Raw genomic sequence first — 27632 nt, 5'->3', positions numbered from 1 at the left:
TTGATTGCGCAGTGTAATTGTTAACTCGATGCTTTAACAAAATGTGAACTTTTAAAATTTTTTTTTAACTGTACATGTAATGCACATTTAATATTCAGATAGATATTACGGAAAAGAATCCTGAAAGCTACCTCTCAGCAGGTGAAATCCCACTGCCAAAACTTTACATTTCCATGGCTATCTTCTTTTTCCTGTCTGGGACTGTATGGATCCACATACTTCGTAAACGCAGGTAAGTTCAGTGTGTGTGACAAGTGGGGGCCTACCTTGTTTGTTTTTTATTTTTTATTCCATCTTCTTATAATGCCCAATTCACAGTCAGATTTGATCACTTAAGACTCCAAATCTGGCTCAGATTTGTATGCTTAATACACACAGTTTATATTTCAAAACTGCTTCAGTCAGTATTGTCATTGCAGACTGTCATTCTAAAGTTACCAAATCTTAGGTTGAAAGTTCTTCAGGTAGTGTACATATTGTGGCAAAAAATAGACAGGAACTTCCTGTAGTTGATGTCAAAAGAAGATGACTTTGAAAATAAATAACAAGAAAAAATGGATTACTTTTCTTAATTTGGGAAATGGCAACTTGTGGCAGTAGAGAGCCATGAATATCTTGATTGTGGTTTGAATTATGTTTAGCAAATTTTCTGACAGTTAAGACAGATAAATATATGCAGAATATTCTTATTAGTTAATAATTTCAGTTATTCCAAGCAGTAAAATTCAGGAGTTTAGAATATGAAGTTGAAATATTGCTCAGGATGTTGCAGAAACTTGGACTGCAGCATGAAGGGGAATCCTTTTACACTGATGGTCAGCTCAGCCTGGGAGCGACTGCTTGGCACTTACAGGTTTTAAAGAAATATCCTTGGAAACAAATTTTTACTGCTGGCTTTTTAGTTATGCTCTTCCTTCTTTTTTTAATTCCCAGAAATGATGTCTTTAAGATCCACTGGCTCATGGCAGCCCTTCCTTTCACCAAATCATTGTCCTTAGTCTTCCACGCGGTGCGTACAACATCTGTGCCTGAAGTTGTTCAGCTAGGAAGCAAGAACCTGGAATCCAGGCCATGCTGTTAGGGAAATCTGCTTTGGACAGAGGACAGTGAGAGGGAGAGCTGGTCTTAATACTGAAGCATTAGAGCTCTTTGGTGGAAGTGTTTGTTTTCATCAACAAATTCTTACCTTAAATACAGTTGAAGTCATGGCCTGAAGTGTTGAAGCAGCAAGGGTTGGGGGGTGAATGAGTTCCACGAATTTTAATGTTTTGGCCATCTGCAGCGGGCCTGAAAGCTTGGGCTGTGCTGCTGCTTCAGCTCCAGGGCTTGCAGTAAATACTAATAAATGGAAACCTTGATGACTGTTTGTCAAATTCAAGGGCAGAGAAGTATTCTGGTGTATGGCAACAGACTTCGCCTTATCAGCTCTGAGACTTTCCACAGATAACGTGTCTGTTGAATTGTATTGACTTTCCCTTTCCATTAGAAATGTGTCATGAGCAAAGGTAATGGCAAGCATTTAATCTTTCAGTGTTTGCACCAGCCATGATCTTCACCTTCAGGCCCATGGTGTTATACCTGCTACAAATATTTTTGGAGTCTAATGAATTGAATCTGGCTTCCAGTGAAAATGAAACTAGCAAGCCTCTAGTCACCTAATGTAACTGAAGCTGAAAAATGAATGAATAAATAGGTTCCAACTGCAGTTGTTGCACTGTAGCTAAGCAGGGGAGTTGTGTGGGAAGGATATAGATTGTACGAGATACATCCACTAGCACTTAGGAAATAGAGCAAATGGAAATGATCTCATTGTTGCTAAACAAAAGTAGAATGTGTTGAGAGGAAGTGCTCTCTGAATGTGACAGAGCTGGGTTTGTACACACTGACTGGAAAGCAAAACCGGCAGTGGATGTGGAGCAGACCTGTTTTTAGAGAGCAGCCTGTGAAGTGCTGTCTTTTCTGTTTCCAGATCGACTATCACTACATCTCTTCTCAGGGATTCCCCATCGAGGGCTGGGCTGTTGTTTATTACATCACTCACCTGTAAGTATGTCAGAAGATTGATGTGATAGATTCTAATTGCCACTGGGGCTGTCTCCCTCCTGAACAAAGTGGGAAATCATTGTGTTCTCATGCAGACCACGGTACCAAAGACTCAGCAATCAGCCCTATGTGAAAGGGAGAGCTCCACTTACAGAGGGCAGCTGCATAGAATTAGCACTTCTGTGGGTGGAGAGTAAAAGGATAACAAATGCTTTGCTTTTCTTTGTTCACACTAATATTCAAGTATCTAATTTGCTCCTGGTGTGAATGGTAAGTGGGTACAGCTGCCAGTATTTGCTGCTGTTCACAATGGTGAATGGATGACTCCCCCAGGAAAAGATTGCATATATTGTGAATGAGGCCTAATATTGCTCTGTGATACACAGTTGTAGCAAGTGCATCTGCTTCACTGTTGTGGGATGGATAAGTGCTTGCCAAAATTATGGATAGGGAAGCATTTGTTTGGGTTTGTGGCTTTATTGGCAGTGGGAGAAACTTGGACAGAAGAGGAAGTGTGATAAAATAAAATCAAGTCTCTCACTGCAGTGTCTGTTTGTCTTCCAGACTGAAGGGAGCTCTTCTGTTCATCACTATCGCCCTCATTGGCACAGGCTGGGCTTTCATTAAACACATCCTGTCAGATAAAGACAAAAAAATTTTCATGATTGTCATCCCACTTCAGGTGAGGACTGAGCTGTGCTGATACTTCCTGTCTTGTGGGAGAACTGCTGGAAAAAGATGTGAAAGCTTCACACAGTACCATGTAGTTCTCGCTTGTATGAGCTTATTGGCTATTTCCTAGTCCAGAAGTTACTGCAGTTCTGCCAATTTTTCTCCCATATTGAGCATGAGATAATAGTGATCAAACAGTTTCAGCAAATGAAAACTGGCTGTTCCTTATAGCCAGTTTATAGTGGGACAAAACTTGGGCTGGAAAACAGCGCTAAACAACTAAGTACAGGAATTGAATTAAATTTTTCACTGCTGAAATGCTTGCTGAATGTCTTAATGAAATAAAAATGAGAATAACAAGAAATATGGGAAAAACAATACTTGCAGGTTGGTTGGATCTGAGGGAAATATTCCCAGTGGTTCAGAGTGGTCAGTGCTGGTCTACTTGAGGAACTGAGGTACACAGAGCAGCACTTTTGTTTGTGGTTGTATGTAGAAGAGATTTTCTGCCTTTCCAGAAGTATATATAGTTAGTGTTTGAGGCTCATACAGAGCTCAGGTGTGGAGTTCAAAAGATGGTCAATGGGCTAGTCTGAATTACTGGCTTAATTTAGAATTACTTATTTTCACTGTTGACTGTATGTACCACACAGTCCTGTGTGTTTCAGTAAGTACATTTTGCTTTCTCTTTATCTCAACTGATACAATAGATTCAGCACTGTATAACAAAAGAACTACTTTCTGAATGTCAGCAGGAATAAGTTCCCATCAGTTTTATTTCTGTAAATCTTATGATGATGCTGCTGAACATGTGACTTTTGGATGTAGAACTGCAGAAAAATTACTGATGTTACTGGCTGGGCTTTTGCTGAGTTGGCAGCCCATCTGTAGTGGCTCCTTGGGCACTTTCTAAACCATGACCATGTCTTGTTGTGTAGGTGCTGGCAAACGTGGCCTACATTATCATAGAGTCAACAGAGGAGGGGACAACTGAGTATGGACTGTGGAAAGAAATCCTTTTCCTGGTGGACTTGCTGTGCTGTGGAGCCATCCTGTTCCCAGTGGTATGGTGAGTTGCTGTATGTGAAAACCATGTGAGCTAATGGGCACCAGCAGCTCTGCCAAAGCAAGAGAACTCTGTGGTCCTGTGCAGCCAAGCATTCTCTTAACTTTTATGGACCCCATCAGCCTTAACATTTCAGTCTAGTGCTGTGGAAGGTGCTCGTTTTGGGGATGTTAGGGTGGGGATAAGGGAAGGTGGGTAGCAGTTTAAATGTGGCCAATACTGTGCAGACTGTAGGTGCTTTTGAAACTTGAGATTTTGTGGAACTGTTGACTCTCTAAATTGAAAAATGGGATTTGGCTTCACTGACTGAGATGAGATACTTGACTGCTGAATTTCAAAACAGTAGTGTTGTCTAAGATCAGGGCTGCCTTCGAGCAGAGTAGCTGCATGTTTATTTGACTGTTTATAAGAAATAATCCCACAGGGAGCATTTCCCCGCCCTTCCTTCCACTCTACTTGGCAGGGAATAATGTTGGTTATATAAAACTCGACCAAAACACAGATAATTCAGATAAACACTACTGTTGCTGCTTGCCAGTTAGCCAGAACATTTATCTTCTAAATGTATTTTGTCTTAATTGGATAAACAGCTGGGTTTAAAGGAGGATATCAAGGAGCTTCTGGCTCCTTGGTTATTAAACACTGAATATTCCTCTTTTTCTCCAGTATCTCCATTATGTTTTTCTGAAATGCAGATTATATAAATGTCTGGTAGCATGTCATCACTCTAGAGTGTAACTCTTGAGTGTTTCAGAGAAAAGTGTCACCCAGTAGATGGAAATAATCTTCAGCTTGACTTGTGGAGGTGGGTTGCAACTGTCCTTCTCTTCCCCTACACACTCCTGGTGGCCTTCTGCCAAGGCTGGGAGAGGTCTTCCAAGAAATTTGCACTACCCACTTGTCCTTCCCCTTGCTCCAGTCAAAATGCTTCAGGTCTGAGGTTGAAAGCATTTGGCAATGGTAAATAAAAGCTGAGAGATATTAAGTTCAATTGCAGAGGGACTCAGTCTCCTGTGATAAAGGTGACTTCTTCAGCCACAATTCTTTCTACCTAATGCTGAGATCTGTATGTCCAACCCAGTGAAGTGTTGGTACCAAACTTACTTTCCATAAAGGAATTGTATCTGAGGAACAAATGTGAGCTGTCTTGTGACTGTTTATGGTGTGCAGTGTTCCTGCATTGCCATGGTGCCAACATAAACTGGCAGTGAAGCCCCTGACATAAAATCCTGCCCCTTTTTTCTCTGGATAGTGTCACTGCAGCTGGTGGAATGACTCATGTGAGCAAGGTGACTAAGACTTGGCCCCTGAATTTACATTCCTGCAGGGTAGTTTCTGTTACATAAGTTGCCTATGTAGATATCTAAGCTGTAATCAACTATTTAAATGAAAAGAGCTTAAAAGAGCAGTAAGATGCCAAATGCTTGGCAGTACTTTGAAGAGTAGCTCAGCTTAATTGTACAAGTGGAAAGCATTATGCTGGAAAATGCCCCAGTTTCTCACTCTGCTCCCTCCCTCCCACAAAGCCTTCTGTAGGCTGAAGCAGGTTTTAGCAATCTGCTTTCTTAATCCCAAGGAAATAAAGATACTTGAGCTGACTGCCTGAGCTGGGGGCATGAGGATGAAGTGTGTGCAGTGCTAAGCACAGTTAATTATGAGCATACTCCAGTCATAAAGAACTAACAAAACTTGTCAGTGATCTAGAGGACTGCTGTGAAAAGGGAATGTAAAACTTATCATTAATCTATATTTTTACTTTTCAGGTCAATAAGACATTTGCAAGAAGCATCAGCAACAGATGGGAAAGGCAAGTAATTTGTATTCTTTCTCTTTTCTTCTACGTGTTAAAATGCCTGAATTTTAAACACGTGATGCTGATGTAAAAACCAAACGAAGACTGTGTATCTACACTGTATTAGTGCCACTCTGCTTTTCCTCAGTGGGCTCATGGGAATAACTTTTGGGAAATGACATTCTTCTTGTTTCACTTTAATTATCAGAACTGCAGTGTATAACCCATTCTCTGCTGCTTGCACAACTCTCAGTGCTCCAGCTAGACATGACATCTAGAGCAAATCATCTTGACAGATCTGCCATTTTTTCCTCACATGAGTGTTCAGAAACAGAACTAGAAATGAATTCCAGAATTGCTGACTATTAGCCCAAATAGACCCACTTATTTCAATTTCTTCAGAAATGTATTCCTGACAGAATAGAGGGAAATAAACCTCATTATGAAACAAAACATAACTTGGCATTCAGTATAGCACAGTTCCTGACTTGTCCATGTTTGTACAGCAGCTCCAAGGGCTGCCTGTGGAAAGTGGAGTTATGTTTATTGTAGCATTGAGAAGGAGCTGATGGGTGGGAAGGCAAAACGTGGCTGCTGTAGCTTGTGCTTTTCCTGCCTTTTCTGCTCATTTCTTCTGGATTAGTTCCTTGGATACAAGCTGTAGAGCACAGACTGACTTCCTTGGAAGCAGGCACCCTTTTCCATCTTCTGTCATTCAGTGGTTTACTCTTCAAAGCTTCGTTTGTAGGTCATTTGTTGGCAGCTGCCTTTTAACTTCAGTCCCATCCTTCAACTCTTGTCTCCATTCTGGAATTCTGTAGCTAGATCTGGATACTTCTTTCAGCCTTTTCCTTGGCTTTCACAGACACTTCTGCATTTCACTGCTGATTGCAGGTGAAATGTAAGGCTGGGTACGGAACTTAGCTCTGTGCAGACCTCAGAGCTAAGTTCATTTTTTGCCATCTTTTAAATTTAAACAATACTTATGATGAGCCTAGCGTGGTTTTTGATGTTCCAAGCTATTTAAAAAGCCACTAAACAGCAACTTTGCAAGTTAAGAAAAAAACACCCCAAGCCTAATGGTGAAAAATTACTAATTTCTAATAGGAACAAATGCTAAGAAGGTCAGTAATCAAAGTGTGATATAAATGTTATTGGTAGGTTTCTTATCAGTGCGTTCTCTTGGTTTCAGTGACATTTACTGATGGATTTGTTTTACCTTGTGCACTGAGCATATGTTCTGGAGTATTTATGCTCTTATCTTTAAAAAGTCTGATAAGTTCAGATTTCCTTTCTTCTGAGCCAAGGACTTCACACATGTCAGGCCTGGTTCTTAGCTGGGTGGCGATGGATCTGACAGTCCTGGTGGGGAGCACACAGCAATTAATGCATGTAATTAAAACACAAAACACAGATCTCTGTGGCCCCAGCTGATCCCCCTGCACCTACTTTTGTTTTTATCACAAGATGGTGCTGTGGAGTTTGATAAACCTCAAGACATTCTGAGAAGGAGGGAAATGAGGTGGCCAACAGCAGGGATGTTCAGTGTATAGGCACTGCCCCTCATACTGGATGAAATCCAGATCTGAGTAAATCCAGGCAGTTCTATAGGGTGCACTGTGGTGTGTGAAAAAAATGGTAATTTGAGAGGAGCTGGCTGTGTCTTTTCAGCTAGTCAGTGCTATGCACAGCAGTGCTTAAGGTCTGATTTAGTTCTGTGTTTTGTGGTGTTCTCCATGGGTGATGATGCTCTTTATCATGAATATTGCTTGTCAATCACCTACTGCTGTTCCCAGCTTTACCTACCCGTGTTGCCATCTGGTTGTGCAGATCCTGCAAGCTCAGTAACTGTGTATTCAGGGGGACTTAGCAACTGTGTTATGCTACACTGATAATAAAAGAAAAGCTAAGGAATAGATTTTCAAGAAAAACATTGCACAGGCTGAGAGCAGATTGTGGCTGCAGTGCTGGGACTTGCTTGTGAAACACAATCTGCTTGGGCTATTTAGAGGCTGTTGATAGGAGCCCACGGGGAGCAAGTGAATGGCAATGTGATGCCAGAAGCAGAATGCTGCTAGGTGTTTGGTTGAGAAAACCAAAAGTGATTTGTTTGCACTGTAAAAAGATGAAATCATTCATGTTAGGCTTATCAATGAATTCTCTTTACTAGAGCCACATGCTCTGTGAGCTTCCCTTGGAGGCCTTGTTCTTCAGAGGTGCTGCTCAATATCTCAGCTTTTCATAAGAATAAAAAATAGAACCAGTGCTTACTGTAAAATCATGAGCATTTTTTCCCCTGCAGTTCAAGGTAGTTTTCTCCTGAAGTAGTAAAATTACTGGATCTGCTCATTATGCAGTTTAACTGTCTTGTGGTTAGAGCTGGCTGGGTCGTGTGCAGGCACTGCTAGCTGGGCTGCCTCTGACCTGCTGGAATTTATTGTCTAATCAAAGGCTGCTTTCCCTCTTCTCTCACACAGACTTCATTAACTTATAGGATGTATTGGGGAATTGCATACTACACATTCAATAGCTGTTTTTCCTGGCACTGAGTCTTCTGGTGACATCCTTGCTGGTGAGAAAGACCTAAGGAAAATTAGTTTTGCTTCATTGCATCTGCTAGGACTAACAACTCTAGGACTTTATGGTTCAGTATCCTGGTGGTGTTTCCTGGCTGTTTGTCATGCTCTCTTCCAGCTGCTTCTCCACCTATTTATTAGGTAGGAGTCCCCTGGGTCAAATGACAGCCATGACTGGAGTGTGACTGGACTAGGAATGAAGCAGATTTGGATTTACCAGACCTTTAGTCTGGGCTTGTCATAGGCCATTGTTTTAGCAATGTGCAATTAATAAAAAAGCCTCTTAGAAGTAGAATTGATTTGGAGTCACTAGCTAATAGTAATTTAAACTAGATTAGATATTTTGAAAGAAAAACAAAGTGGGAAAGCTGGAGAAATGAGTCTAAAGCCATAATTATCCAGGGAGACCTTACATACCCAGATGCTGTGGATTGCTAGTGAAGAGTAGGCAGGGCACAGTGCTGTGGCTGACTTTGAGCTCCCTGGTTGTTTGCTTTTTTCCCTTGAAGGTGATCTTTAAGGCAGTATATCTGACCTACACAGGCTTCTTATCTTGCACAGCAGTGGGCGTAAACATCCCATTTTTAGAATCTCTTTTCCTCCCCTTTTAAAATCGCCACCTTCAGATTTAAGCAAGTGCTTAGCTACACCTCTTTGATCTGTCACTGTATCTTCCTTCAGGTGGGAGCCTTTGCTCTCTGTCCATTTGTAGATCTGCATTGCAAATGTCTTTCAGATTTAAGGAAATCAGCTTTGCAAACTGACCTAGAATTGTTCAGACTGCAAAGCTGCTCAACTGCCACCACATTGTTTACAGGCATCTCGAGAAAAGAGAGAGGGAGTGTGTATATATTATTTATACATCATTTTTGTTTGAAACTCCCAAGTTTTTGGTCACTGGACCTCTCAAGTCTCATAGCACGCCCTTGTGATCACATCATCTGTTGTTTGAGGGAGGGATGGGTTTGGAAAGTATTGCTGCAGTTTGTTCTGCTGGTACCTGTGTGTTTGTGACGAGAGAGAGATGTGACACAGCACAGTCGGATCATGGGTTGCTGTTTTCCTGGAGCACTGCAGCATGTTACAGTTGGCAGCAGGATTAGAGGAAATCCATTGCAGCCTGTCACTCTCAGGCATCATTCATTGCCTGTGTTCTGTGCGGTGGGCAAATGGTGATTAATGCTTTCATGCTTGCCCCCATGGCAGGAAAAACCATTTGCAGCGTTCAGCGTCTCCTGCTGCTGTGAACAAAGAGCCTGGTCCTGTGTGGGGCAGAGCAGCCTGTGCTTGGCTGGGCTCAGCACCACTTCAGGTGCCCCAGAGAGCTGCCCAGGGTTGATGTGGCAGCTCTGTGTTGGAGGTACAGTGCTTATCCTGTACTTTGTACTTCCATCTGCCCCTGGTGGAGCACTTTTGTGCCAAATGGCTGATGTGGTTCAGGACATTCAAGATTAAGGAGTCTGTGCCACCTTCTGCAGGACACTGAGCCTTGCTGTATCTGTCTGACCTCCTCTTTCTAGTACAGGAATGCTTTTAAGCAGAGAGCTCGGGCTGTAGAGCCACACTTCTCAGAGCTGCTTTTTCAAGGGTTAGATCTACATGTGCTGCATCATTGGGGAGAGCAGAAAGCTTCCATTTACGGCTTGATAATGGCACAGATCACATCTCAGATGCACCAGCGTGAGTAAGGCAAGCAAAGCATTGCAGAAATACTCTCAGCTGTACCTTGAACACGTTCACTGGCTGCATTATGGCTTTTCTTTATGGATTGTAATGTCTGGGCTCGAGATCCCTGCGCCCTCAGCTGCAATCCTGAGATTGTTATTACATACATATACTGAAAAGGTCAGATTTATTCATCAAAAGGCTATTGTGTGGTGTGCAAGTGAATGGTCCAGCTTCTTTTTCCATCTTGTAGACAGCCTCAACGTTGGAAATTAGCATGGGGACAATCTCAACAAGAGATTGCTTATCAAAATATTGGGGTGTGCTGTTGTGCTGTTTTGATCGATGCAGATCAGGCTATTGCAGGTACAAGCTGTTAAAGTAAATAGTGATAGAGAGGGAAAACTGAGGGAAGCAAGATATGGATAAGTCTTTCTTGGATGATGGCTTTTATCTTTTTAATTACTGTCTGAAAGAGCATGAATTAATTTCTAAAACCTTTGGTGGAAGGTCTCTTTTTAATTTTTCTTCCTTCTCTGCAGTTAAGTACTGTCCTTTGCAGAATAGTTATCATACTCGAAATACAAATTTACCCAACCTTTACTGCATGCTGTGATTGCTGCTGTGTTATCACAGCCTTACAGGTTCGGGTTGCAAGTGATTCAAGTTGTAAGTGACAGCTGCTGGCTGAGCCTTGCTCCTTGTAAATGCTGCTGTCACTGTCCGGGCTGCCAGGCTGAGGTGAACAGAAATCTTGGAGTGTCCATGATAGCAAGACTCAAATAATACTGCTTGGAGCACATTCAGCTTGTACAGAAGCAATTCACAAGCTGCTGATGCCAAGCAATGATGATTTTAGATTTTTCTCCAGAACACTGTGTCCTGTAACTTTGAGTTGTTTAAAAAAAACTGGCAGAATTTTGTAGACGTGCATTAATGCTGACTTACATATCTGATAGTGGAGAGAAATATTGCTGCAGTTGAGGAGAGCAAGTCAGCTTCCACAGGTGACTCCTTAGCCTTTCTCCTTTTTTTCCTCTCCTTGCCTTTCTTTCCCATGCTCAGACATTCTGGAGTTTGTGTGAATATACCAATTTATGTGAATATAACATGTGAATATACCAATTTATGACTCTTTGCTATTGATTATCGTGATGAATAGCTGAGATGTTGAGCTGTGATCCATCAGCTGGGAGAGTTGGAATTATGACACTTTTCTTGGCAGTCAGATCTTTGGCTTTGCTGTCCTTTCATCCTATGCAGTGCATGAATCCACCAGAAATGACTCCTCAGCTCACTGGTGTTGACTGTAAAGCACTGATAGACTGGCAGTTTGAGTCACAGCTGTTGAGTTGGTGTTCCTTCAGCTACAAAACCTGGTAATTCTCCTGGCCTGTCAGTGCACCAACTGGTGGCACTTCTTGAAGTTGGACGTGTCGAATTCAAAATAGATCCTTCTGTGTGCAAACCAGTGTGTGGGAAATCACAAGATCTTCATGGTCACACTTAATGCAGCTCTTCTTTAAATAGGACAGTATTGCTTCTCTGTTTCACAATTCAGTGCACTTATCATGCATATTTACATGTTTTAATCTCTCACCAGCTCTGTTAGGGAAAGTTTTTAACTTGAGATCATCAGTCAGTTCATGCCTTGTGTTGGTCAGGTGGCTGCTCTTGGAGTGTGTCTGCTGGAGGAGGGTTTGTATCTGGCTTGAGGCGTCTGTAGCTTGTAGTATTACCCCAGGAACACTAAAGGTAAACTGGAAAGGCACTCTTGATCTCTAGATTATAGAAGTAGTTTTATAACAGAATGCTGTCTTTCTTCACTGTAGTTTCTGTAGTGGAAACCTACAGGAATTTATTTGCAGTGGTGCATTTGACATTTCCTTTGCATAAGAAAAGCTGCTTTGTTTTTGTCAGAGGAGGTGAAGCATTTCTTTGGGAGCTATTAGCTCTCCTCTGCCTCATCAGAAATACTGTATTTTGCTGTCTTGTGAACCTGGAAGACCTTACATGCAAATATATGCAGCCTTTTATAAATCTTCACAGTGGGTGAGTTCCGTGAGGGGGTGCAGGTGAACTTCACCTCGATGAATTGCACTTCCACACCTGATAAATACATTATGAGGACTTGAAGGGAATACCAGTAAATATGTGGCAGTGTTTTTTAAGTGGCAGCTCATGTTCATTGGCTCTGAAGTGCATCTCTGTGTGCTGTCAACATATCTTGGACTCTGCCTCGCGTGTTGTCACAAAAGCATCAGTGGCCTGTGTTTGTAATCCTGCTGCACATGTAAAAGCTGACTCTCAGACCAGAGCTGACAGCTGCTCCATCTGTTGTTGACCTCAGCTGGTTCACAGGAATGTTCTGTGCTGCTCCAGCTGATGTGATCTGTGCAATCTGTGCAGGTTTGCCCAGGGCCTGGGCTCGCACGGCTGCGACTCAGACAATGTTGGGGATCTGCTCAGGATGATTTCCTGTTTCACTTGTGAGCTGTGGCTGAGCCATGAATGGTAGAGGACCCTGCCTGGGTATTGAAGTGCTTGGGCTGCTGTTCAGCAAGGTCTAGTGGTTCCCAGAGCTGTGATTACCTGCAAGTTGCTCAGCTCAGCTGCAGGCATGGAGCAGGTCAGGGAGGCCTCTAGAAAAGACAGGAATTTTCTAGGACACGGTGTCAGGTGGTGTGGCCCTTCTGGCAGGAGAGAGGGGACACTTTGTCATTGGCTGTGTACAGGTGGAGGAAGGTTCTGTATGCAGAGTGTGTGCATATAAAATTTAGTGCAAAAGCAATCTCAGTTCCCTTTTTAAGAGTGAATCACCCCAGCCTGGGAGTTATCCTGTATGTGAACATGTCAGGCTGGCACCTCAGTACAAATCCTTCCAGCCTGGGATTACCCCAGTCCTGGTTTTGACCACTTGCCTACCCTGCAGACAGGCATCAAAAGAAATTGTCTCCTGTTAATTGTCTCCATTTTCTGATGGACTTTTGTGTTCTCTTGATAGCTGCCATTAACCTAGCAAAGCTGAAGCTCTTCAGACATTACTATGTCATGGTAAGTAAAACACCTGCACACATGCATGTGGGAAACTTGGAAGCTGTTCAAAACTTTAGTTGGAATATTTGTTGGATGTGGTAGAAGCTCTTAGCACTGCTGTGCTTTGGCATCTTGGTCAACTGGCTTACAATCCTAAAACAAACTTCCTTTTTTGCTCCTAATGGTTATATCCTTCTGTCTCTCTTTAAATTCCAGCTATTTGTAATGCTTCCTGATTTCCTCTGGAGACAGCTTGAGCTGCCAGTTGAATTGATGGGCTTGAATAACGTACTGTAAACTTGCTAAAAATTAAACTTGGGACCAAATGGTGCCTGGAGATGCATGTGTGCAGTTCCTGATTAAGTCAGTGGGAGCCATGAGTACGTTTCCCAGGAGAACACAGGCTTCTTAATGATTTCCAATGGCCTCATTTCAGGCTCTTCTAAGTGGCAAGAGTAATAAATTACAATTGTGATTCTTGAAATTCTATGAAATAGTAATACTTAAAGCATTTACTGCTGTAACTTGAGTATGTTACCAATAGCTTGAGTTATTGGATGTTCAACAAGCAGTAGAGACCTCAAACTATATCTTCCATGTTTATTGGGGAGCATAATAAGGCTAGTCTGACATAATGAGTTGTCTGGGAATTGCTTGAGCTATTTCTCTGGGGTAAGAAGGTTCTATAAGGGTGATGCTATTGTTCTCATGCTTTCTCCTTTTCCTTCCCAGATTGTGTGTTACATTTACTTCACACGGATCATTGCAATTCTCATAAAGATTGCTGTTCCATTCCAGTGGAAATGGCTGTACCAGGTATTTGCCAGCAAAGGAAAATACATCTATTCCTTGATGTTTTTCTCTGTTGTTCTTTAACTATAACTGCACAACAAAATTATACAGAATGTTTCTCATGTTATAGTAAAACATCTCAAAGCACAGTGCTGCTGCACCCTGCCTCCTCTTGATTTTATCACTGATGTGCTTAAGGTGAAAGAATATATTCTTAGTTTTGTGTTTGTCCAGCAAGGCTGCTGGATTATACATGAGATGTCTGAAAGTAATTGCATTATTGATTTTCAGTCTTTCAATTTAAAAATGTCTGACGGAAATTAATCAAGAACATACAAAGTAGAAAAAGATTAGTCAGGTTTGCTCTGTGTAATTGAAGCCTGAGGGAGCCAGGAAAATAGGCTTTTGCTCTTCCATCTACAGGCTTCTTTTGCCTATGGACTTCTAAATACTTGATTTCTTAGCACATAATCCAAGTAACTGTGCAAGGAGTCCTTGGAATACATTAATTGTTGAAAATACCAAGCAATGTAGGGGTGATTCCTCCCCCCTGGTTTAAAAGCCAAGTCTTGCCATAGTTCTTTGAAAGCTCTGGAGAGATGGATAAAACTGTAACTGTATTTAAAGTGACAGGGAAAACTGAAAGAACAAAGGATTTGACAGCCTTTAGCCTGGGATTAATGGCAACCAGACAGGAATAATTTTATTTCTGCTGTGGCCCAGGCCTCTTGACCATTAAACCTTGAACTTGTGAATGAGGAGCAATGTTTCATGACCACAGAGCATAGCAGCAATGAACTTCAATCTTGTGTTTTCACCTGCAGCTGCTGGATGAAATGGCCACACTCGTGTTCTTTGTCCTTACTGGGTACAAGTTCCGTCCAGCATCGGACAACCCTTACCTACAGCTCTCTCAGGATGATGAGGATGACTTGGAGATGGAAGCTGTGTAAGAACCCCTCTCCCCTTTTATTCACCTCTTCACTTGATTTGAGAAAAGTAGGGTTTAAAACCAGTTTAATTTCTCTAAATCCTTCTGTGACAAAGATGGGGATCTGCCCACGTTTCAAGATGAGGTGTCTGTTTTGGTGTTTGTAAAGACACTTGTGGTGTGCAGGGGAGCCTCTGACCTGGCTATTGTAGTAGTGTGGAAAAAGCTGGTAAAGCTTTGCATGAGGCAAAAAGATGCCCATGAAAATATTAAGCAAGAAAACTTCTAATTTTAATTTAGATCGCCGAACATGAGATTATTTTTACAGTTTATCATCAAGTGAACAACAAAAATGACCCACCAATTTGCAGAACATAAATAATAATAATATTAAATAAATGAACAGGATGTAAATTCCCTTCTGCCTTGGTGTGCAGCATATACCTTTGCAAAAATTTAAGTGACACTGAGCCAAGGAGATGGATTTTTATCAATACTCTTCCCTGGTTTATTCCCTGCTGTGAAACCATGAGGCAACACAAATGCTTCAGGACCTGAGCTAGTCTGGAAAAATTACATAGCAGGGCTCAGGCTAAGTCCCTGTCATTTTCTTTGCAGTGATTTTCTGAGGACTTATAAAATGAATGGCATTTTTGAATGTGTAATTAAAACTGCCCTAAGAAATTGAGCCTGCCAGGAGTGTTGGATACAGCTTTTATGTGCCCCAGAGTCTGCTGCCTTAATAGGAGCAGAGCTAACCTAATCCTTTGGTAGTTATAGGTTTGATGCTTAATTGCAATTCATGTACAGGCTCAGAAGCCTCTTCCTAAGAGTTTTTTCCTGTTTGGCAAATCTCCTTTACCTGGGTGAAATAAATCAACACTGTTTCTATTACAGAGGCAAAAAAAGTCCAAATGTGTTTGCTGTCATAGTTAGTTCAGAAAGAAATGAATCTTAATGGAAAACTGCTACAGGGAGGTTTGAATCATAGAATCCAGACTGAAATGTCATGTAAGGAGTTGAACTTCTCAGAAATATGGCTAGTAACAAAGATCTTATTTAAATGCTTTGCTATTTTTGCTTTGGGTCTAGAAAATCTGTCATTTTTGCAAGTGGAATCCAACTAGTGGGTAGTGACCTTAAAATCTCTATCACTTACATGTGTTTAAATGGTTTATGTAAGAAACTGGTCTCAGTTTGGAAGCTGTTTGGTAAAAAAGCATTCACATCAGGAAGTCACTGTCTGAACTGGCAGAATTTGTACCAAAACATGCTTTTTTCCTTTTTGCCTGTTAGAGCAAATTTCAACTCTGCATTACGTGCTTAATGAAGTTTTGCTTGTGGGGGTTTTGCTAGGACTAATAATAGGACACCTTTCAAATACAGGTATTTTAGTCAATTGAGAAGTTGCTAAATTTAGGAGAATCTGCCAGAAATGAGCTGGAGAAAGTTTAATCAAGTAATTCAGTGATTTGCATCTCATCATGAGATAGACATTGCTAAAAGTAAAGGGTTAGAATTCCTTATGAGCCTTTTCCTAGTAAGGCATTTTGCACTTTGCTTTGGAAGTTTCCATTGTTGTGCCCTGTGGGTTGTTCTCCTTAGCCTTGCTTGAATTTTTCTGATCTGATTCACCCGAAGTTGTATTCCATTTGGGCACTTGGCAGGGTGTAATCTGTGTCTGGTTCTCTGTTCCCCAGCTCCATCAGGAAGATTATGTTTGTAGATATTTGAAAAACAGAATTTCTACACATTCTGTGACAGGTGGAGCACTGCAATGGAAGTGTATTAAATTTCTCATTGATTTGGTCTTGCTGGTCCTATTTTTGTCTTCATAAATATTAAATGTGTGTCTGTGGGGGGGGGGGGAAATACCTGGGTTTATTTGTGCAGATGACTAAGTGTCTGACAGTGTCCTGACTAACCACTGCATGAGTGTTTTGTCTTTCATGTGATAAATACCCACTTGTCTTCACAGGGTATGGCAGAAACTAAACACCTGCAAACTTCATGGTGTTCTGCTATGTCAGTTTTATTGTTGTTTTCCTCTCCCAGAGGGTTTTTGTTTAAAATCAGGTTCTCTAAAACAAGCATTCAGTTCCTTTAGACTCAACATTTCTGTGAGCCAACAGAGGGGAAGGCTGTTATCAAACCTCTTTTCCAGGCCTGCTTGTCTTCCATGGAAAAAAGAAAAAAAAAAGAAAAAGACGTTTTAAGTGCAGCTCTCTAGTTTGGGTCTGTTTTCATGCATTGCAAATGATAGAAATCTCGGTCTGGCAGTAAATGCAAATATTGTTAAGGACACTGGAAATCTGGAAAGTTTCAAGAAAAATCTGCAAATTAGATGTCTGTACAGAAACAACACAAGGCACAGATCCTCTATTTGTAAGTCCTTGTAACTCTCAGGAATAAAATACAAATCAGGAATAGCAAAGGTAACTCTGGCTTGGAGAGAAGATCCACAGACTTTGCAGGAATCTCTTCAGTTATTCCAGACTCCACAGGAGTTGTCCTGGCAGGGAGGAGAGTGTGACTAAAGCTGAGCTAAGGACCTGTCTGTCCTTTCTCAAGCAGGTTCAATAGCCATTCATCATCAGCAGAGTGGCTTTCTGTGTATTCTGTGCTGGGTAGCCTCTTGAGTTGTGTCAGTACGTGGGCTCGTTGCTGACAGTTTGTTAGATTAAAGTTCCCTGCTTGAAAAGGTGCAGCCACACTTGGCAGAAAGAGCTGTCAGGCTTCCAGTCCTAATGCCATTTCTGGGGCATGAACACAGAAATATGAACAGTACAATAGATTGAGGTGGGGGTGAGGAAGGGGACAGGAAGAGGTTTTGGTTTTTTGTTTGTTTTTCTTTTAATTTCATTAACTTGGTAAGCTGGCTTTAGATGCTGAATATCAAAGTGCTCTTTAACAGGTCTTGGTTGAGAATGATGTTCCTGCATGCATGGGAGATTAAGATATTTCCACTGGAGAAGGAATTGCAGGAGAAGAAACCATTAATGGTTTTGTTCTCGAGTTGGTAAATCCATCTTACTCAGTGTGTGGAGACTTTACTTCTCCTTAACACCCAAAACAGCCTCAACACAGGGAACTGTTGTGGTAACACTGCTCTTTGCTTATGCCTTGGGATCTGGAGTTTCTCTCTGTGTCATGAGGCAGCTTATTCTGTGCTGAGATTTGACATCCTGCTTGGTTGCTTTTCTCTGCTTTCTCTCAGGTTGTGCTTCATGCTAGAATGATTCACGGTGCTCTCCATTTGCAGTGATTTTCTTCACCTAACACATCTTTTGCTTGCAGAGATCAGCTTTTTTGCTCTGTGGCTGATCAGTTTTCACTCCAGTTTGCAATAGCCTGTAAGGGCTGGCTGCTGCCAGTATTGCAGTGTTTCTTGTTGCATTAAAAAACAAACAGGAAAAAAGACAGCTGAGATCCAGCACTGTGGAGAGCAAGAGATACTTCTGAATGTTTAGCCATTCCTTGGTACCTTGGATACAATGCAGGAGAAAAAACAAACCCCATGAAATCTCTGCAGCACATAGCACTGTGATGGAGTGCTTGGGGAACTCCTCTGCCTCATTTGTGATGGATATCCCTCTGGCAGGCACAGAAATGCTCTCTGGAGAGGGATGGTTTAGTGAGAAGGATTTGTTGCATTTTAACTGCTGATTTGTGGGCTGGAAATGCAGTTCAGCAGACTGCAGGTGAGGAACGTTTCCCTGCTGTACTGCAGGTCAGAGCTGAAGTGCTGAGACTGTTCTGAGGACAATGAGGATTTCAGTGTGCTTGATCTTAGTGCTGCCACCCTTATTTTATTGGGCATTAAAATGTGGTGACTGATCTTTAGAGCAAAAGGAATTGCCTGTTGTACCTGAACAATCTGAGAAAAGGAGTGACTTGAGAGCTACTTCATGCACTTGTCACAAGACAGGAACAATCTCTTCAACTCTTCAGATGGACTTTAACATTCACTGCTGGAGAATCCACACACAAATCTCTCCCAGTTACTTGCTGTTTCTGAGAGGGGACACAGTAAATGGCCTCTCTGGTAACAAAGCATGTGACTTGATCTGCCTGCACTTGGAGTGTGTAGCTGTCCCATAAACATGGGAAGTGGATCATTCCCTCCCAGTGGTAACCCCTCATTGCTTCTGTCACCACCTTGGTGTGCAGTGGCTCTCTAATGGCATTGGAGTGCAGGGCTGGAATCTAGGCTCTGTGCCAGGTGGGATCTTCCCAGCTGTGAGTCAAGTCTTGGGACTGCTTTGGTGTCATGCATGAGTGAAACACCTCTTTATCTATCCCAGTGTCTCTGCTGCTGTATTGCTGTGTGAGGTGCTGGTTTCTGGTTTGTAGTTCATGGCAGTTTTCAGCTCCTCCCTGAGGAATGGATACTTAGCTCCTCATTCTGTAATTACGAGGTTGATTATTTCTGAAGAGTAAACTTGGTAGCTGTCTTGCTGCATCCTCTTGTACTTTTCAGACTATTACTTTGATTTGCCTGAATCTTTCTGCATTCCAGTCTTGTTCTCCAGTATGTAGCTCTTAGTGTCTTGTGCAGATTTAATAAGCAAGTTCTCTATTCCATTACCCAGGCAATTACTGAAAATACTGAGTAGAAGTGAACCCAGGACAGGCCTCTCTGGAACCACACTCGGTGTTCTTACATTTTTGACAGGAAACCATTAAGTACATCTCACTGCATGCTTTTCCAATTAGTTATCCATCTACTTTGGTTTTGTCTAGCTTATGTTTTCCCAGATTTTTTCCTATCTGACTATAGGAAACCTTTGTCAACAGGGAGGACTTACAAGATCTCCATGTCTCTGTACTGATTAGTTTGATCTCTTTTAGGAAGTGTTTATTGTTTACTAATTCCATCTTTCTCCTTAGCAACCTGTTTACTTTTCTCTGTACTTTTTTATTTTAGTAGGGAAAAATATTATTTGATCTGTACTCTTGTGATCCTTTCCTATTAAGCCCCACCTTACCTAGGCCCACTCTAAAGTGAGAACCAGTGATGATTCCAGTATGGCCACTGCTGGAATATCACTGAACACAGCAGGCTGAGTAAATTATTTTTACACTACATAAACAGAAGCTGGGATCTAACATGGAACTAAAGGAAGAATAATGTTATGTGAAGATAATTTCTTCTCTTGGGGTGAGGCCGTGGAGATGTTGTTAGCAGCTCTGATCAAATAAAGCACTCTGACATGGCAAACAGCAGGTGAAAACACACACACCAACAGGGGCAGCTTTGAACAGGACAGGTCTGTGTGTGCTTCCAGGCATCCCTTGGGAATGCATTGAGCTATTGGCACTCTTACCTTCAGCATCCAAAATAACCTTTGTAGCATGTTTGTGGGGGAAAAAAATACCTGTGTGGAATGAAAATCACACTGTGCAAAAGAATAAAGCAAATGTGTTGTGCATCCAAATTGCCTGTTTGGTGTTGCAGCAGAGAAAAGCTGCTGAGCTGAAGAGCTGTTGGAGAGCCAAGGCAGCTCCAAGAGGAATGGTGCTGTTCTGCCTGGATAAACAGTTCAGTCCTCCTAATATTGAATGGTATTGTGAGGCTTTGTAGTTCAATGGTCAGATTGCCATGACAAACCTGGACTTGGATGGTATTAAAAGGGTAACTTCTCCTTTCTGTTTTGTTGCTGCTCAATTTGCTGTGAAGAGGAGCTGGTGTGCATTAAGCTAATAAGGTTCATCTGGGGCACTGTCCAGTGTTTGTGTGTATTTGTGAAATATGTTGTACCTATTAAGATGCAGAAGAAAATCACAGAAATAAGGGTGGTCAGCTGCATAGTAAAAAGGGTTTTGTAAGTGAACTGCTCAAATTTAGCAAATAAACACCTGGTTTAACTGTTTTACCACCCCTGTTATCTTTTTGAAGTATGAGTCAATATTACTTGCTGCTTTAATGATAGATGGGAAAGGCTTTGAGGTGCTCAAGGACAGTGGCTGTGCTTCCAGTGCCCATCTGTGCAGTGTCAGGGTGATACAAGAGATCAAACATGGGAACTGCTTAGTGTGGGTAAAGAGATGTGAGAAATGTTGTTTGATGGGTGTGAGCTGTTGCTGAAATGGATTTTACAGTTCAAGGTCTGATGCTTCTCCCTTCTCTTCTAGGGTGACGACTTCAGGAGTAATGGAGGGCATGAAGAAAGTCAAGAAAGTGGTGAATGGTTCAGCAGAGCCTCAGGGCGAATGGGAAAGCACAGCATGATGGACTGGACTAAGGCAGCACTTTCAGAGAAACTTTTTTAATTTATTAATATTACTCTCAGTGGAAAGGGAGCAACTTGCACTCCCCACCACTGAAACTGCAGAGTGGGGTGTGTCTAGGGAGAGCAAAGCAGTGCAGAAATATAACTATTCCTTTGATCATAAGAAAATGGGATCTCCTGGTACCTGCAAGGAGCGTGAAGCTTTCCTAGGGATTTTGGGTAGCTTTTTTTCCCCCCCCCTTTCTGGATCGGTTCTTTATTCTGAATTGTTGTGTTCTTCAGAATGTGTAATACTGATGTGAAGAGGGATCTTCAGTGTGTATGTAAAGAATATATTTTATATAATGCTCATATGTCTACACACACACACACACACACTTGCTATGTAACATGAATGCTGGGACTTGCAAAGCCTGTCAGAAGGTGGGAAAAGAAGATAAAGACATGTAAGTATTTTTTTTTTCTTTTTATAAACTCTCCTTTTGGCTTGGACGAAACATTGCAAAACAAATGAATAGGAACAACCAGTTACTTGAGAGACTGAAGGGGTATTGGATCAGATGACTTCTGCCACTGCTCATGCAAGTGTGAAAGGTGATAAGTATCTTCTTGTCTTATCCCTGCAGGTGTCCACCTGAATGTGTCAGGTTTTCAGATGTGTTGCTATACAGGAAATGAGTGACTGTTCTCCATTAAAGCACTAAGCCCATAGTGCAGTAAACATTTATGTACATTCTCCAGTGTCCTTGGAGTTGCTCTTGACTCACCCCCACCTGACAGGAAGTACACAAGAAGTGTAAGACTGATGCTTGCTTTTTAGGGGTCTGCCTATATGTTTACTTTCAAGCTGTGACCCAGAGCACTTTGGTTTGCTTTGTAAAATATTTTCAAGGTTTTTCAAAAGTCAGTCCTTTCTGGCACAGTATAAACAGTACCAGACTCTCCAGTGGAAATCTGTCTTGCCATTTTACTGCAGTATAAATCTCTGGTTCACAGTTACCCTGAGTTACTGGTGCTCTCTGGATGCTACTTGTACCTCTCTGACTGTGTAGGATTAATGACACTGCTGGTGGAGATGAGCTGAACTGATCAAAGTGTTATTGCCACCAAAAACAGGCAACTGTAACTCCCAGTCCTAAATGTTGAGGTTTTCTGTTGTCAGGAGAGGAGAAGAATATGACCAGAACCTTGATGCAGGGGAATATGGAATCCTTGACTGTTGCTGCAGATTTGCAGTGAAGTTTTTACAGACATGTTCCACAATGCTATGTGTGTTTTCTCTGTAGTCCCTGGGCTTGTCAGTAGGGCAGTTGATGTCCAGAGCTGTAGTAGTGAAAATGAGTGTTCATTTGGGAGAGGATGGAAGTGGCTCACTGGTGGAATGAAGATTAGCTTTAACAAAAATAAATCAACTCTAAGTCACTGACCCACTGAAGCCTTAATATTCATGCAGAGACATTGACATGTGGTGCCTCTGCCAGGGTGTCAGGGAGAGGAATCATCAGAGCTCTGGATGTGGCAGCATCGCTTACAGACTCGTTCAGGAACTGTTTTTTTGGAGGGACTACGTATCTGGGGCACAGCTGATTAGAGGACTATTAGCCACTAGTTTATTTTATTCTTCAAACTGAGGAGGATTTCCTCCAGAATCTTGAACCACTTCCTGACTCCTGAGCAGGGACTGTGGAGCTCTTGATGAGCTGTCTGTACCAAGACTTGCTGTTTGAGGAGCAGCACCACTTTCCCCTATTGCTGCTTCTTTTCCCAGGTGTTGGTTCTATGCACCATGGAGATGGTAGAAACAAATCTACCTGCTTTGATACCTGGAACTGCTTTCTCTTCAGATAAAGCACAAGAAGAGCATTTGTCTCTGGCTACAGAATCCTCTTCTGTTTTCCTCCTGAGCTGTAACTTCACAGTAATCACAGCAGTGATAGTTTGACTTTGCTGTCACTGCCTTGCAGTGAGACAGTTTTAGTGGGAAGAGATCCTATACCACTGGAAAGGCTGTTTGGTGACTTGTGGGCCTTTTAGGCCTTCTGGAAGAAGAAATCTGCATATTTAGCTGAAGTGTGAGAAATTGGACCATAAACAAACACAGGCAGTCCCAGCTCATCATACACTTACATGCAATATCTGGAGAATTCATCCTCTGCAGTTACTCTGTCCCTTGTCACTCCTGCATCCAAAGGGCTGCTTGAACAGGCTGTGAAGTTTGGTCAGAGAATCTCACTGAAGACTTGAAGTGTGTTGGCACTGAGGTATGTAAGGGATAAAGGTGTGCTGTCAAGAACAAAGTGCATCTGGACAATGCTATTCTAGAGTCCGTTAATCCTTTTGTGAATGAGATGTGAAATTGTCATAGGTGTGGCATTTCACCCAGAACCACGAGGGTTGTGCTGTGATCCCAGGGAATGCTGAGCTGGTTCCAAACAGCTGCCTATTCCATACCTCAACATCAGTGGAGCTGACAGTTTGGCAAGTGCTGTTACCTTAGTCTCAGGTTTCTTTTTTGTTTTTATATCCACTTTTTTTACTAAAGTTGCATATGGTGTAGGTTTATCTGCCAAGTGCCTGGCTCACCAGTCAAAGGCCAAAAAAATGGGTCATTTCTTTTTGTCTTGGCATGAAAAGCCACAGCAGTATTCTGGAAGTCCTTTTTTTACAAGAGCTTTTTCCAAGTTCAGCCCCTGAGCTTCAGCAGTCAGCTCTACAACCAGCATCAGCTGGTGCTTTACCAATGGAATGCCAAGCAGCAGGAAATGGTCAGACCTGAGCATTAGGAAGGAAAATCAAAGCCATGGACAAGTCAAAACCCAAAAGGCTCTTATTGTGGCCATTTCCAAAAGGAATTTTCTCTGGTGCAATTCCTTGGATCAGGACAAAAAGTCTGTCTTGATGGATGGGATGGCAGCTGGGATGGTGGAGGGGGGACGGCTGCAGTTGTGCTTCTCTCTAGCACAGCGAGTGCTACACTGCAAAGCATCCAAGACAGGACTGCTCCCTCCCCTCCCTCCCAGGCAAACCCACAGGGCTGGCATTGCTTGACTCCAGGGCTAGTGGAGTGCAGAGCTTGGAGCTTCAGGCAGGATCACCAGTGCTTGCCTTTCCCATGCTGCTGGCTGCTGATCTGGTAGGAAGCTCTGCCTCTCACAGGGGGGAAGCTAGAGGAGCTGTTGTGGGTTACAGATCGTTTAGGGATATGCAGTTTTGCTTCGCTGTCGCTGCCTTTAGTGAAGTGAGGAGCAGAAGCAATCAGTGACAGTACCCAGCAGCAGTGACAGGAGTCCTGACCAGCAGGTCTGGTGCAATGGCAATAAATGGTTTGAATGCTTTCCCATATGCTGCTGCAGTGGAGCACTCGGTCCCCTCTGCAGACAAAAATGAGATTGGTTCAGCCTTCACTTGTGTAATGCAGGTTATGCCCCAATAAATCCCTGTGGATGCTGACATGCACATGCCCCTGCTGCACTCCTCCTCCCTGCCGTGCTGCTCAGCGGGCTGTCTTCCAGAGGAAGCCTCCTTGCAGTGCAACTGCCACACTCTTGCATTCTTCGGGCTGGAAAATGTTTTCCTTGATGGTTCATCAAGAGATGTACTAAAAGAAAGCAAGACATAATGGGGTCATGTGGAACAGTGCTGCTGCCTGCTTGGGGTGGAGCAGTTGGAGTTGAAGAAGCCACATGCTGTCCTATTAAGATGCTCTTTCACGCTGCCGTCTAACTCGGCGTGTTGTGATGTGTGCCGTGCATTGTTCAGTGTTTCCCTCCAGCCAAGTGCCCTGTTCCTGGATTTCCATGCTGGCATTCCCTGGGAGAGCATGTTGTAAAAATTTGCTGCATTGCAGCATTTTGTCTGGAGCTCGTAGTGTGGAAGATGTATTTTTTTCTAAGCTAAGTGGACTCACTCTAGCATGAGTGTGCATCCACCATGTATCCTTGAGCACTGTAACATTCCTTCTGGCCATGAAAGGGCATGTCCTGGTCACTCCAGTGTGCACATCTGGTGCAAGTCCTGTAGAAGATTTTTAATGTTAAGTCTTTTTTCCTTACTGTGTGTTCCTCTTAGAGAAAAGCAGTTGAGCCACTGACAATCAAATTGATGAGAAGGGAGAGGATTTTGTTGTTTATTTGAAAGCAAATACTAATGTTAATTTAAAGCAAATACTGGGTATTGTAGGCTCTGTTGAGCTCTGAGAGCTGGAGTTCCCTAGCTATTAAGGAGAGGGAAGGAAATCTTTCTTCCTTTAGCCTACTTGCTTTGTCTCCTTCAATTTGACCTGTCATGCTAGCTAACAGATTGCTGTCACTTTAAAGATGATGTTTTATAGCTCCTGTGTTATGATATCTACTTCACTCAGAGCATTTTTCACCTGTGTGCAAAGACTGAGGAGCTGTGGTCTGCAGGAGTGGGAGGTGCAGTGAGGTTTGAAGGTAGTAGGACTCACACTGAAACTGTGACCTTGTGTGTAGTGTCAGTAGCCTCAATGTTTCATGAAAGCTGAGGTGGTGCTGCCCAGAAACACTTGTCCAATGTTTCTTTGTATTCCCTAGGGTTGATTTGCTGTAAAACGTTGTTTTAAATTTAATTATTTTGGCTTGTTTTTTGTAGCTGCTGGGTATAACACTTTTAGGCTGATTAATCACTTTCCTTCAGCAATATTGGGAAGCTGTGCATTTTCCCTTTGTAGTATCTTGCCTGGATATAGCAGTGATCCACTGAGAGCTGCACATGATCTGTGCTCCCAAGTGGCTGGAAATGTAGGAAATGCAGGAAAATACCAATTCTCAGGTTTTGAGTGGTGTAGGAAGAAAGTGGCTGAGAAAAAAGTCACTCCATATAGGCTGACTGGCTCAAGAAGCCATTTGTGTTTTGACTGCAGCAATCCTCTAGAAAGGACAATTCTTAATAAATATTTCCCTGTGAGGTTTCACTCAGTGTTCTGCTCTCTGTGAACTAAAGTAGACTCCAACCTCCACATCATCAGAAGCACTTCATCCTGTAGCCAGTGGAGCTGGTACCTGCTCTATTAAAACAGAGTATGGGTCTAAATAGCTTCCTTTGCCCTTTAGGCACTATTAATAATTAATTCTATATCCTCTTGTGTCATTAAGCAGCTTTAGGGCACCTTGTACAATGTAGCTTTGAATTCATTTAGTAAATGACCTCTAGAAGAACTAAAAAAAACTTGTGTACAGCAAGGTCCAGTTCCTGGGGTTTTGGTGACCTGTAAATATCTTATTCCTCAGTTCCTGTTCAGATGTAAAAATGGATTTTTTTTTCAGTATTTTTTTAAACTTTGTTAAAGGAACAGCAAACAGTATTTGAAGAGAAGCAAGGTAGAGACAAGTCAGGACAGTCTGTGTAACTTGGTTTCCCTGCTGTGATGCAAATGTGTAAAATAAAGATTGACCAGAAAGTTGTTTTTAATGCATCTCATTTTCTCCTTCTGAACTGCCAGCAGCCAAGCTGACCCATTGATCCCAAAGTCTGCATTTCCCTCCACTCAGCTTCTATTTCCAGCCATCAACATCTGCATCATGGATACAGGGCCAAATCCCAAAACTTGTGTACAACACTTCTTTTGAAGGGAAAAGCTTTCCTGTCAGTGACCCAGTGAGGTTCACTGAGGTGCCTCTTCTTGAGCTCCAGGTACTGGAGCTGTGCTTTGTGCTTCTATGAGCCCGGCTGCTCTTTTAGGTTTGTAAGCTCCACTTAGGCAGTGGTTTGTGGACTGAGTCTTGAACAAAAGTGTTTCTCCCAGCCCTGTGTCTCCTGCCATCTCAGGCAGGCAGGAATGCAGGAGCATCTGGGCTTGTTTCTGCTCTCCAGCCCTGTGGTCTGTAGTGTCTCTGTGTCAGCTTGCCAGGCAAGGGCAGACAAGGAGCTAATACTCTGAACCTTGGTGTCCAGATACAAATTAAGGATAGACACTTACTTTTAAAGTAATATTTTTGGTGGAGCTGGCCATACTATCTCAGAGGGGCAAGTTCTTGACCGGTTTTAGGTTAGACTGATGGTGATTTGGGATGTCTATAGTTGTGCTCTTGCTGAGGTGTTGGGATCTAACCTTGCATTTCAATTCTGCAAACTGGTTGGGTTGGCAGGGACAAGGAGGGCACAGCATTCCTGGGAAGTGTTCTTCCTGATAATCCCCCATCCCTCAAAAGCATATGTCCTTCAGCACGAAATTCCAGTCTTCAAGATGTTTCTTACAATTCAGCCTATGGTTCTCATCCTACTACTGAGGGGTAATGCCAGAAATAGCCTGTCTTCTCTACCCTGCACCTCCCAAGCAGCCAGCTCTGCATTGCCTCAAGCCTCTGGGTGGGTGGTGTTTTACCAGGAAGCTAAACTATAAAAAGTTCTTGGAATTTGGATTTCCTAATACCTCAGTGTAGGTTAGAACAAACTTTCCTGATGCAGGTGGTTGCTGGTTTTGTTGCACTGGAGTGGCCTAAATCTCTTTAATTAATGCAGGTTTCTCCAAACTGAACATCCTGTGTGTGTTCTGTCTGTTGTGTATTTGGCCTTAAAACATTCTCCTTTCACATTCCCTGACAGCAGCTCTGAGGCTGATCCCGAGAGTTTCCTGCACTGAGCCAAACATCCCTCAGCCATAAGGAAAGGTGAAATGTTAAGGGTGGAGTGGGTAAAGTGGGACTAAATTGTGGGAACACTCACTTGAGAAGGAGACCAAATGAAATTATCAGTGGAAAAATTGATTGCTGACCATTTTATCCAAGGAGACACAAAGAAGAACTCCCAGTATTTGAGGTGTACTGCAAGCAGAGGTCATCTGGCAGTCTTACACAGGGAGCAGAAG

The 27632-nt window shown here is 42.5% G+C and overlaps 1 protein-coding gene across 1 annotated transcript in view; it reads left to right on the top strand.

Annotated features, from left to right (window-relative positions):
• Positions 1-26225, top strand: part of GPR107 (G protein-coupled receptor 107) — a 37234-nt gene extending 11009 nt beyond the window's left edge. Inside the window, exons 9-18 of the mRNA XM_014873221.2 lie at positions 99-232; positions 934-1009; positions 1970-2043; positions 2608-2725; positions 3654-3784; positions 5545-5588; positions 12819-12868; positions 13583-13666; positions 14467-14591; positions 20709-26225. Of these exons, the coding sequence (XP_014728707.2) occupies positions 99-232; positions 934-1009; positions 1970-2043; positions 2608-2725; positions 3654-3784; positions 5545-5588; positions 12819-12868; positions 13583-13666; positions 14467-14591; positions 20709-20805 (933 nt within the window). The 3' untranslated portion in view covers positions 20806-26225. The remainder of the gene's footprint in view (positions 1-98; positions 233-933; positions 1010-1969; positions 2044-2607; positions 2726-3653; positions 3785-5544; positions 5589-12818; positions 12869-13582; positions 13667-14466; positions 14592-20708) is intronic.
• The last annotated feature ends 1407 nt before the right edge of the window (positions 26226-27632 follow it).

Source organism: Sturnus vulgaris, chromosome 22, assembly GCF_052056855.1.
Source record: "Sturnus vulgaris isolate bStuVul1 chromosome 22, bStuVul1.hap1, whole genome shotgun sequence".
NCBI lineage: Eukaryota > Metazoa > Chordata > Aves > Passeriformes > Sturnidae > Sturnus > Sturnus vulgaris.
Note: the sequence above shows the minus strand (reverse complement) of the source record. Positions and strands in the feature narration are given on the sequence as shown.